Here is a 13,256-nt window from a genome sequence, read left to right as displayed (position 1 = left end):
ATTGACTGACTGACCAGTAGAGGGCTGCATCACACAAAATACATATCCATTAGCCTGTAAGGGTAACGTCCAAGATCCCAACCAGTCTGGATTTAAAGCAGCTCATTCCACAGTGACAGCCCTTTTGGTTGTCTCTGAGAAAAAAACATGCTTCTAGACCTGCCAAACTGCCATCCATCTTCATACTCCTTGACCTTCCAGCAGCATTTGATACGGGCAAAAACTAGATTCCCCTATCCACCCTCAGGAGCCTTGGGATTTGTGGATCAGTGTGGGAATAGTTTGCTTCCTACCTTGAAGAATGCTCATATCAGGTAACATATGGAGGGGAGTGACATCTGCTCCGCACATACTCTCCACTGGTGTCCCACAGGGCTCAGTACTTGGTCCTCTTCTTTTCTCCCTGTTTACTCACTCTCTTGGTGAAGTTATTTCCTCGCATGGGTTTTCTTACCACTGCTATGCTGATGATACACAACTTAACTTCTCTTTCCAGCCCTCAGATAATACAGCTTCTGATCGGATCTCAGCATGTCCAGCAGAAATATTATCATGGATGACGGCTCATCGGTTAAAGCTCAAACCTAGCAAAACTGAACAGCTGATCATGCCAGGTGATTTATCCCCAGGTCATAATCTTGCAATATCCCTGATCTCCCCTTCAGTCACAGCTCGCAACCTTGGGGTAACCATGGACAATCAACTGTCCTTTTCCTCTCATGTTCCTAATGTGACATGCTCATGTCAGTTAATTCTCTACAACATTAGAAGGATTCTGCCATTTTTGTCCACCCTGGCTACTCAGGTTCTTGTTCAGTCTCTTGTCATTTCTAGACTGGACTACTGCAGCACACTGCTGGCAGGTCTACCTTTGAACTCAATTCATCCTCAGCAAATGATCCAAAATGCAGCTGCATGGCTTGTTTTCAACCTGCCTACAGTAAGTTCTCTCATACCACCCCGCTGCTGTGATCCCTTCACTGGTTTCCAGTAGCTGCATGCGTCAGAGCAAAAACACCGATGCTGGCCTACAAAGCCAAAAATGGACCAGCTCCCTTTTACCTCAAAGCCCTCATCACTCCTCGCACTGCAGCTCGCACCCTCAGAGGTACCAGAGCACTTCCTTCCCTGTTTGTTGTATGTATGTATGTATGTATGTATGTATGTATGTATGTATGTATGTATGTATGTATGTATGTATGTATGTATGTATATAAAAATACAAAAAAAAACAGTTTTAGATTTAGGGTATCTTAAGTATGTAACCTAGTCAACCAGAGTTAATGTATCTAATAATAGAGACTTAAGCACTTTTATACAATAAGGGCATCTGCCAAATGCTGTAAATGTAAATGTCTCATGTCACTCACAAAACAGGTAACTAGATGGCAAGATAATACTCGGTTATGCAGCACTATTTCTCTATTTTACTTTTTCACTATTTCACTATTTCTCTGTCTATATGTGTGATACAATTTTTCTTCATAGGCCAGAAAAATGTCATAGGTCAGGTGTACTGTTAATTTCAAAGATCCATTTTTTTTTTAAACACTGCAACAGCACTCCAGAGAACGTCGAACAATACATCTATAGATGTTAAATCCAGAGTAGATCATATTTGTTTAACCTGGCCTTTTCATAATAATATTTTATTCTACTGTCATACATCTCCAGGCTGTCCACAAATGACTGCAGGTTGTTTTAATGATTTAGTTTTGTTTAAACATTCAACATACTTTATATTTTTGAAGTCAGATAATGAAAATATAAATTTACATAACAACGATCTCACTCTTACATTACAATGATCTCTGTGTACTTTCCCCTGCACAGCCTGAGCACTCCACATGCCACATAAAACACAGACTTTTGCAGCTGCTTCAGAACAAAACATCTCATCTCAGCTAAACCTATATCACACATACTGTGTAAAGGACCACCTCATGTTACCCCCTGCCTCTGCTCACTGCTGTTTTCACTTGCGTTGCTTTGTTGTGGTTTAAAGAGATTGTTTGGAGGAATGGCAAATGTAACTGAATTGTTGTTTACTGTGCCTCTGAACTGATGGTTAAATTGAAGGATTTAGTTTCTTCTTTCCATCATGACCATTAGCTATACTATGTGGCCAAAATTGTGTGGACACCTGACCATTAAACCTATAGGTGGTTCTTACTCAAACTGTTGCTGTAACAGATGTACAGGATGTATGATGTGACTTCCTCGCTTAACATCATTGCCTGACCTCACTAAAATCTAAAGGAAAGATTTTCCAGAAGAGTGGGTGTATATTAAATTTGTAACGAGATATTCAACAATGTACATATGGGTGTGACTGTCATGTGTCCACGATTTTTTGGCCATATAAAGCATCTAGCCGTAACTGCATCTATCATGTATTAATGAACTCAAATAAATCTAGACAGTAATACAATTTTACATAGTCCATGATCAGAAAAGACTCAAGTCTTAAGACTCAAACCAAATGCTTGACCTGGGACACAGACCCCAACTCAGTCATGAAGAAAATTCATGTTCCAACAGCATTTAATCAATGAGCAGAATATATTTGATACAACAATCAGAGCATTATTAACCACTTGTCATGCTGTAATCTATTGTGATACCATGTCCACCTAATATGTTGTTATTTATATTAATAAAATCAAGCAGCACCTTTTCTTTTCTTATCCTTTTCTTTGTATTCAGGAAGTGATTTTTTTGCAGTACAGCCCATGGTGTTATTTTTACAACACATCCTCTCTCGGCCTGTTAGAAATGTGGTTCACCATGACGCATGTGCGATTGTCGAGCTTCAGTGCCACAGCATGCGGTTGGAAAACAAAAAGTGATGGACAGATACAGAGAATCTAACAAGAATGACAACTTAGAGTTAGCACACACTTCACTGGCTCAGGATGCGTGGGCAATGAAATATGTACTATAGATTCACATTCTGTCTATTTTTAGACTTAGTCCATGCTGTGCAGTGATGAAGTCTACTGAAAAATAAGGAAATCTAACCTAGAATCTGAGTTTATTATTAAAATGTGAGTTAGATTTTGAGTCAAATACAAATGAAGGATTTTTCCATTTTACTCCCTGGATTACCAGAGAAAGGAAGTATCTGTGAATGGTGTTTTAATCACACACACACACACACACACACACACACACACACACACACACACACACACACACACACACACACACACACACACACACACACACACACACAGAGTTTGTCAGGTATTGTGTAATGCAGGCCTTCCCTTCTCCCATGACAGAAAGAGAGAAAGAAAGAGAAGCACTGAGCCCTATAGCCATTTTGGTGCAAAGTCAATCCCAAGGGTCCTAAGAACTCTTTTATTCGTGTCTTACTCCATGGGGATGCGTCCAACTTTAAAATCTTCAAACCTATTTTATCCATTGTATTGTATGTATTTTGATAGAAGGTACAAAATCTGTATACTAGTTGAGAACATCAACACTAAAGCATAAATGATTAAAAAAAAAACTAGGTTATTAGATTAATATCATTTATAATATAGAATTTTGGATATTAAAATGAATTCAGCAATGCGTATGGGTTGTGAATCATTACCACCTCTCTGAAGGAGGAATTTATGTAGTGGACCTGTAGACTTGTCTTTCTTCCTCCTCCCCTATTTTTGTTAGTGTTCCTTTTTTTGTGTGTTGCTGTGTTTCTTGTGTGAGAATGCAACAACAGGAACTGCCACCCCCTCTCTACCTCCTACTCTCTCTCTCTCTCTCTTTCTCTCTCTCTCTCTCTCTCTCTCTCTCTCTCTCTCTCTCTCTCTCTCTCTCTCTCTCTCTCACTCTCTCTCTCCCCTCCTCTTCAGCTCTTTCTTTCACACTCACACTCATTGGTGGATTGCCAGCCTCAAAGAACCGACCAGCACGCCGTCTGTGCTTTACCGTGATGTATTCAACGATTTCTGCTCTGTAGCTTCTGTTTTCAGTGCAGTTCTATTCAGTGTGTCAGGCTGGAACATCCTCTCTCTGCTGTTCAACTGTAGACCGCTTCATAGCTCTTGCACGGGGGTCGAAGCGATGGAAGCTGTAGCTATCTACGACTTTCGTGCCACAGAAAACGATGAACTCACGTTCCAGAAGGATGACATACTTAAGGTAATGAATCGTGAGAACTCACCCAGACCTTACATGACTTGCTTTAGTTCATTTAGAATTAAGATAAACTTTTAGTACCTAAATTGCTTTGTACATAGAACAGTACAGACAAAGGTTTCTGTCAGAAAATACAGTTTAATGTTGAGGAGGTTTGCTGATGGAGAAGAGGAGTTGAGCTTACTGATTGTTTCTTTTATGCCAGATTACCAATATGGAAGATGATCCAAACTGGTACACGGCAGAGTTAATGGGAAGGAAGGGATATGTCCCCAAAAACTACATCAGTTTGAATCCAAACACGTACGTATACATGCGTCTTAATCTAAAAAGACTTCTATGCATTTCTATATGCTTCCTCAAAGAGTAATCCTTAGGCAGATAAAACTGCGGGGATCAGAGGCAATAGAGGTAAATGCTGATTTACCCGAATGGCAAGCAGCACAGAGCCTGTTCTTGCGTCTGTTATCAGGCCACAGTGAGAGTATGACTCTGCTGTTCTGCTGTTCGCAGGTGGTTTGCAGGCCGGATTTCCAGGCATGTATCTGAGGGACGACTGCGACAGCGGGAATGCGGTGCCTTCTTGGTACGAGAGAGCGAAAGCGCACCTGGGGAGTTCTCAATGTCTGTCAGGTGGGTTAGCTATCTGTACTGTTGTACTTCTAACATTGTGATGTGGACTATAACATTATTTGTCATTGTCATTGTTTGTGAGCATAAAGTGAATTTGGACAGACTCATGTGAGTTTTGGCTCTGGCTTTAAAATCAGAAGAAGTTTAATATTATTACCTGTCACAGCTCATTAACTAGTAGTCGCAGGTGGATGGTTTGGGTTCAATGATGAATAATAAAAGGCTTCGTGCATGAAATAATCAGCACTACACTCTTGTGCATGGCTGGCCGCAGGTGTGACATATCCGGTTCTTGTTAGCGTGAGAATAGGAGGATGCTCAGTGCATCAGTGAAAACAGAATTGGCAGCTGGGGTGCAGAAATAAATTATGGTGAAAGTCAGTAGTTTCTCTGCTCGCGATTTGTGGTGGGCAGTCCTGTGGGGCTTTAGCACACCACTCATATCATGGAAAAAATGGAGAAAATGTCTGTGATCATGAAAAGAGCATTTTACGCAATAGAAATGAGACTGACTGGCTCCAGTGATGAGCTTACAAGGTATTAGTCAAAGGGGAAACATTTGGTGAAAAAGTCCAGATTGTATCTCTTAAAATGAAGAGTTAGAATTAGTCAGTCTGTGGGATTAGCAGAAGCACATACACAGAGTTTGTGTAAACCAAAAGTTGGTGCCAAAGATTTACAGTGTAAAACATTGATGTTTTAGAATGTTACAGCTAGAGGTTTAGCAACATACAGTACACACAATCAGAAACTGAACAGCACTAGCCACAGCGTTAGGGTTAGGGTTAGCGTGTGAATAACATCATTGCATATTGTGCCATTGTATGCGCTAGTTTTCAAGTTTTGCCTTCATTGGAACTCAACCGCTGTTCCAGCATGATAAGGAACCTGTGCACAAAGCACAGAGCTCCATGAAGACATGGTTTGTGAAGGTTGGAGTGGAAGAACTCGTGTGTCCTGCAGTGAGCCCTGAGTCTGACTCAACCCCACTGAACACATTTGAGAATGACGGCTGCACACCAGGCCTCCTCGTTTGCCGTCAGTACATGACCTCACTAAAACATTTGTGAGTGAATAGACAAATCCCTAGATACAAACAAATCCCTAGACACGATACAAAATCTAGTGGAAAGCCTTCCCAGTGAAAGCTGTTATAACAACAATGTTGGAACAACTTATTATAAATGCCCATTTTTTTCAGAATTTCAGGCGTTCACATCCTTTTGGCTACTTAGTCTATTTCAGTCCTGGCTAATGAACACTTGTTTTTTTTTAAATGTACTACAGTCTGTCCAAACATTAATTACTATAATCCTGTTCACTTGCCATCTTTTATCATTGTTTCCAAGAAAGACTAAGTGACAAAATGCTGATTAAATGGTCAAACCCAAGTAACAATAATAAAAAAATTACATTTTAAAGTTTCTGTGAACTTAGAGCCATGTGCTGAGTCTGGTCAGACTCTTAGACAGCACTCTGTATGTCACATGGCTGACTGGAGGCATACTTTATGCTGACGAGGCAGTTATGAAATGAGTGTTTTCCTGTGAGTTTGTGAAAAACTGTCTCAAGAATGAATCTGGAATTCAATCACATCACAATTATACTGATAAACACTCATGGCATATTTTGGGAGTATATTGAAGTTGTTGAATCCTGAGTCATATCACTTCGGAATTATTGGCACCCTTGATAAAGAAAGGGTGAAGAATATGCTATAAATAGTATGCGGTTAATTATATCCTACAGCAAAAACTTTAAATGAAAGCAGTTTTATTTTAAAAACAATTTTATAAAAAAAATTTTGTAAAAAATAAAAAAAAAGAAAAAGATTCAGGCCTTAACATGCCCATATCCACTTTTAAGGCAATATTTGAAAGGTTTTCTTTGCATATTTTTGCTGTTGCTTTTTCTACTCACAGTGAATTGCTTGTTCGCAAAGGCAAACATTTGTACAAGCAGAGAAATCTTAGATTGACAATTTGCGAAAGTCTCCAAAACTTAAAATGAGATGCTAACTTTATGCCAACATTCGATTTGTATGTCAGAAGAAACCGTTTTATTTCTAAACACATTCAGGCTTTGAGATGCTGGACGCATGATATCATGGACTTTATTAAGATGTTCAATTAAAAACTAGTTGAATGAATAAAAAAAACTTATTAAACATGTCACAAGGTGGTTTATCAAAATAGTTTGCTAAAAAATTTCTTAAAATTTTCTTAAATAAAATTGCCTCCATTTGTTATGTTTCTCTCATATTTTTAATATTAAAGCAAATGAACTACATTGACACAATATAATCCAAAATATTTGTACACATTATTATCTGACTGCATCAGTCAAAACCACTAGACAGTTTCTCTCTATAATTGTCAAAATGCCATTGAAATATTAAAGGCAGTGAAGGTGATAGAAATAAGTCAACCCAGAATTTTGAGATTTTACAAACAGCAATATTCAGAGAAACTCGCAGTTTTTTTTAAATTGTCACGGACGATTGTGACACGTCAGCACAACACACATTCAGCCAAAGCCCACTCCAATACACATGAACATGAGCACATGAGAACATGAGCACTATCATGCAAAGTAACGAGATGCGTTTTCACCAGTAGGAGTTTAAAAGAAGTTAAAAAAAAACACACACAAAATACACAAAAAACTCAAAAAAAAAAAAAAAGTTGTTTTGGAATTATGAAAAACAAACATTTTAGCCGCAACGATCAAAAACTCCATGAAATCCAGAAGGGGCTAAGAAGATCATAATGCCTTTGATACAGTTTCAGCACAATATTTTAATGAATAAAATGTCTATCAGTGGCATTAACAGTTTTTTAGATTAGTATAGCACTGGTATTTGTTATTGAAGTATTTCTTTCTGTTCTATTTATTTGTTTCATTCGTTAATCTGGCCTTGTTACATTCTCAGTCTTTTCTCATAAATAAGAGCATCTGAGGACTTAAGAACGTAAATAGTGCCTGTCAAGTGTATCTATAAAATGCTAATTATCTATCTCAATTTCACAAAAGACGGTAGTGACAATTCGCTAGCCTGCTACATAAAGAACACTTTCTGAAGTGAAATCAAATACTCAAATCATTTTATTTTTATCATTTATTGTACAATTCAGCTTCAAACAGGACTGCAGTCCATGAACATAAACAGGTAAAAAAAAAGTTAACACTAGTAAGAGTTATACAGCGAGTATACAGGAGTAGGACAAAACGTGAAGAAAGATAAGAGGAAGGCTTAGAGACTTCTTATATTCACTCCCCTTGTTTACCATTTTAGTAAAAGCCATTAAAAACTTACCAACATACAGTAGTTATTTATCTAGAAAAAACACTTTGTAGAAAATAACAGAAATAAATCAACCTTCAAAATGAATAGTGACTATGATGTCATTAGCTATAAAATGACAAAATGTCGTACTGTTAACCGCGGATGATGACGGATACTGTTTTATAATTATAGATAGATCCCATTGCATGCAAGTCTGCAGGTTTAAACCACTGCGGATTTAAAAGTCAAGCAAACTACAAGATAAATATTTTAACTCTAAACTTTTTTATACTCACTCCACTAGATGAGGAACATACGTTAGTTGGAAAACTACAAAAAGAGGAAACTATATGATAATCTTTGTAATCCGGGAAATCCCAGATTTTATTTGTTCTGTGAGTCAAAAGTGTGAGGAAACATCACAAAACTTTTGTTTTATTTTGATCCTACTCTCCTTGGATCATATGCCTTCTTAGACTTGAGTCTTAACACACCCAATATTGTCATGGTTTATATTTATTTCACATACATTTTTTTTTTGCACAGGAATCAGAAAAATAATTTTTTTATAGAAAATTATACAGTGGATATAAATAAAAGTTTACACACCACTATTAAATAAAAGGGTTTTTGTGCTGAAAAACACATAATTTAAAATCTTTTTCAACCTCTAATGTCATACAACAAGCAGGAGAATCTAAGTGAAAAACATAAAGAAATTTAAAAAAAAGTTAAATTTTTTTTTTTTTAAATAGCCTGCTATTATTAATAAATAATTAATAATACATAAATACAGCACTTAATCTTTTTAGTTAGGCCTATCACATACTGATTTGGCCAAATGTTTTACATTCTTTTTTTCCAAAGATGAACCAGATCTATAAAATAATAAGGAGATCTTCTGTGCACAGCCTTCTTCAGGTTATCTTATCTCCCCCTTCAGTCATTCTAGTCATAGACTTGGATTTGTCATCTTCAGCTGTCTAACAGAGGACTGTTAGTTTTGTGGCAAAAGAGATTGGCATGTAGCACTAATCATGATGACCTCTATCATGACCTGTACCCCTGTCCCTGCTGAATAAAAGTAGCCCCGTAGCATGATGCTGCCACCACCATGCTTTACTGTGTATGTATGGTGTCCTTTGAGTGACACGCTGTCTTTATTTTTGCACCAAAACAATTTTTTTAGAATTATTCCCAAAAACTTTAATCTATTCAGATGTCAACCCATTTGATTTGGAGTGATTTAGCTAAGCATGGATGTTTTTTTTTTGTCATGAGAACGGGCGTCTGTCTTGACCTCCCACCCTGTGGCTTAGACACGTGAAAAAAAATAAGATTGATGTCTCATGCAGGGATTGGCCAGTACCTGCCAGATTTTCCTGCAGATCTGTTAATGTTGCTGCACAGTAGGTCTCTTGGCAGCCTCCCTGATTAGTTTTTTTTTTTTTATCCCGTCCTTTCATCTATTTTGGAAGGACGGTCTGTTCTCGGTGATATCACCGTAGTGCCCCATTTTTTAAACTTTTTGATAATGACCTTCACAGTGATCTACGGTGTCTTATGTTAATCTAATGATTTGGAAAACGTTTTGTGCCCCTGTCCTGATCATTACCTTTTGACAATGAGATCTCATACATGCTTTAGCAGTTGAATGAAACCAAGATCCTAAAGAAACAGCTGATCTTTATATGGAGGTATCAGAGTTTCTTTGATAACAGGTGTATGATAATTTCTTTTGCACATAAGTTTGAATGAATATTATAAATAGGGTCTGTACACATTTTGTTTTTCTTTATATTCCCTAAGATATTTTGCTTGTTTTTCAATTGATTTTTATCGGTTGCTATATCACATTAAAGGTGGGACACATATGACATAATCGATCTTGGTTTCTTTCTGTCGTTTTCTTTTCTATCACAGTAACTTGCAAATTTAATATGGTTGTGTAGACAATGCCCCCACTGCAGAGAGACAACTGGGCAGGTTGAGTTCAGGGAAAAACATTGATGGTGTCTGAACTTGTGGTTACCGAAAAACACGCTCCAATGTGTAAGGAATCATTAAAATACTGTATTGAGCCGGTTTTACTATGTTATTTATATGGGAATCAAATAGAGAAGCTAAGTATACACCAAGGGTCTTGGTAGGTTTTGCCCCAAGCCTGGGAAAATTCAAGGCACCTTGAGGTGAAGGTAGAAGATGCTGAAATAGTATACGCTCAAGGCTTCCTTAGATACACAAAGTAATCTTGCTGAATAACAAATAAAAGAATCAGTGTCCTGTATTATCAATGTACTACATTAGAATATTATGTAAACTGGTATGAGTGTGACTAAAGAGCCTCTTATTTATTCAGGGAGAACGGTGAATGTATTTGACCCTCACAGCTTCACAAAGGGGAAGTGACTCATGTTCAAACTTTGCCGTAAATTATCCTAACCGATTGAATCCTAGTTCCCCATTTGGCCTCAGGTGTATTATAATTTTCAATGACTATTTTACTATTATGGTATTTTGCTGTTGTTCTCGTTCTCGTACTCAGATGCAGTACCAAAGCACATTCTGTGATTAATTTACTTTTTTGGTTAAAGAATGCAAAAAATGTTCACTCTAAATAGAACTTTGTTCTTTCCACATCACAGCTATGGTGATCATGTGCAACACTTTAAGGTTCTGAAGGACAGAGAGGGACAGTACTTTATCTGGGATGAGGTCTTTTCGTCTCTCAACCAGTTGGTGGAATTCTACAAAAGCAACAGCATTGCTAAAGAAAGGACAGTCTTTCTCCGAGAGGCAGAACACTCACAAAGGGTAAGCTAAGGGCTTGAGGCTTGAAGTTTTATGATTTGTGTATCAAAATCCACAAGAACCACACCTAAGCTTATTCTGGATAATCGTATCTACCTTAAACAGGGTTGATCTCATTTTGAAACAATGCACAGAAAGCTAAACTGTTTTATGAATGATTACACCAACCAGGATGATTTACATAAAAAAATGTTGTGGTCACATATACAATAATGTATGACTGTAATAAATAATGTATGGATATGTGGAATTTCAATGAAATATACGCAATATGTGTTGTGCAAAATCTGGATAAGGTAGTGGGTGTTGTATAGACAAGTCCAGAAGAGTCCAGATTTTATGCGCTCTCTTGTTGGTTGGTTAGATTTAAGCCAGAGTCTCCTGTATTTTGTTGTATTACAGTAAGAAAAATTATAAATTTCCAAAGGTTCAAACTGAGATGTTTGTTATCAATTCATCACCAAGTTACTATGTTAAATCAGTAAGACGGAATATGATTTATCTTATTAAATCAGGATGACACTCAGCAACTCTGTTGCTGAAACAGAAGATGTATTCACACATATCTTTTATCCACCAGCGGCCACATCATGCCCATGCGTTGGTAGACTTCATCCCCAAGCACAACTCACAGCTACAGTTCCTGCGTGGTGATGTCATTGACCTGCTCGACTGCTCAGACCCGCAGTGTTGGAAGGGACGATGCAATGGGCGTGTTGGCCTCTTCCCTAAAGAGTATGTCAAGCTCATTTACCACTGACCTCAGCAGAACTTCATGCAGGAGGTCACACGTGGTCCTTTATGTCCAGCGTGTCTGATCTGATATACCATCTGATGTACCTAATTCAACGTATTAGTTATTAAATAGACTTTTAACCAGGAAATAATTGAAAGTCACGTGGACTGCTCCAGACAAACATACCAAAAGGTATAATGTTGTGTCTGTGGAAAAATACATGTCTTCCCTGATGAGCGGTGAACAGGTACACAGAAAGAACTGTATAATCCTTTTCATGTAGCCTACAGTATAAACATGTAATGATTATAAGACACTAAGAGACTCTCTTTGGGCTTCCCAAAGAGGAAAGAAGAAACACCACTAAACAATAAAAAAAAGGTTCAAACAGGTTCAAACCTAAATGCATTTATACCACAGGGTCAAATGCTACATTTTTGCTGCACTTTTTTGTAAACTTTTTTTTGCCACAGTTCGTTAATTGCAGAGTGTGTTTGTGGTATTTTTATATACATGCGTGTCTATTTGTCTATTGTTGCTGTTATTGACATATATCTCATACATAAATTGGATGTGATTATTGCAGTAAGGAAGGGGGAAATAAATATTATATTGTATTAATGATAATACAATTGTGTCAGTCTTCTGTAGAGTTTACTTTATATGAAATTGTGTAAGACAAACCAGAAGCTACAGGTCAACATTCAACATTTCTCAATACTATATATCTGAATTTAAAAGAATGTGTGTGCACTTTTTTTTGGCACAACAACCCCATGTTTCTACAAACCAGGCCACAATGATGACTTTACAGATTCCTCTGCATAGTGTGAATGCATTGAGTCACGTGACCGTGCTTGCCCGTGGTTACCTGTCCATGTTGCCAGTTTAAGCAACAAATCCTCCTACCACATGTATAGCTTATACAAAAATATTCATGTACATAAATTCTCTTTACTATTCACATCCAGTCACTTAAAGAAGAGTATGAACCAGTCATTCCTGTTGTAGTTTTAATTGTGGTTGTAAATATTGCTAACATAATATGGTTAAATGATAAATATGGACTAAAGAATAAATATTCTTGATATTAACGTTGAAACGTTATAGTCAATATGACCAAAGGTTTGTGGACACCTGATCATCTCACAAGTTGGAAGCACAGAATTGTACAGAACTAAGAGGTTCAAGCCTGATCTCAAGTGCACTAAGCAAGCTCCCTGACTGCATGATATGAGAAGGTTGGAATAAAGAACTCGAATGTCCTGCACAGAACCTTGACCTCAACCACACTGAACACCAGACCACCTCACCCAACATTAGATTAGATTAGATTAAACTTTATTGTCATTACACATGTACAACTACAAAGCAACAAAATGTAATTTAGGTCTAACCAGAGTGCAATAGCAAGTGCAGGATGTACAGTGTTTACATGAGTTAAATAAATTAAATAAAATGGTAATATAGGAGTAATTTACAGATGTGTGTGTACTATGAACATAATATACAGATGGCTATTACTATAAACTGAAATTTACAGAAGGATATGTGCTGTAACAAAATATATGGCTATTACTATAAACGGTCGTTTAGAGATGTATGTACTATCAACATAATATATTGCTGTTATAAACAGAAAAC

The 13,256-nt window shown here is 37.3% G+C and overlaps 1 protein-coding gene across 1 annotated transcript; it reads left to right on the top strand.

Annotated features, from left to right (window-relative positions):
* The first annotated feature begins 3,833 nt into the window (after positions 1-3,833).
* Positions 3,834-12,233, top strand: grapa (GRB2 related adaptor protein a). Its single transcript, XM_027148497.2, has 5 exons — positions 3,834-4,149; positions 4,352-4,449; positions 4,660-4,779; positions 10,711-10,879; positions 11,457-12,233. Exons 1-5 carry the CDS (start codon positions 4,072-4,074, stop codon positions 11,634-11,636), a joined length of 645 nt encoding a protein of 214 aa, XP_027004298.1. The 5' UTR covers positions 3,834-4,071; the 3' UTR covers positions 11,637-12,233.
* Positions 12,234-13,256: the final 1,023 nt, after the last annotated feature.

This window comes from Tachysurus fulvidraco, chromosome 24 (genome assembly GCF_022655615.1).
Source record: "Tachysurus fulvidraco isolate hzauxx_2018 chromosome 24, HZAU_PFXX_2.0, whole genome shotgun sequence".
NCBI lineage: Eukaryota > Metazoa > Chordata > Actinopteri > Siluriformes > Bagridae > Tachysurus > Tachysurus fulvidraco.
Note: the sequence above shows the minus strand (reverse complement) of the source record. Positions and strands in the feature narration are given on the sequence as shown.

What these genes read in the sequence shown, in the direction of transcription:
- grapa (XM_027148497.2), top strand. Translation starts at nt 4,072, where the DNA reads ATGGAAGCTGTAGCTATCTACGACTTTCGTGCCACAGAAAACGATGAA. An exon ending in AGAAGGATGACATACTTAAG is followed by an intron (nt 4,150 to 4,351) that starts GTAATGAATCGT and finishes CTTTTATGCCAG; the next exon opens with ATTACCAATATGGAAGATGA. An exon ending in GAGTTCTCAATGTCTGTCAG is followed by an intron (nt 4,780 to 10,710) that starts GTGGGTTAGCTA and finishes TCCACATCACAG; the next exon opens with CTATGGTGATCATGTGCAAC.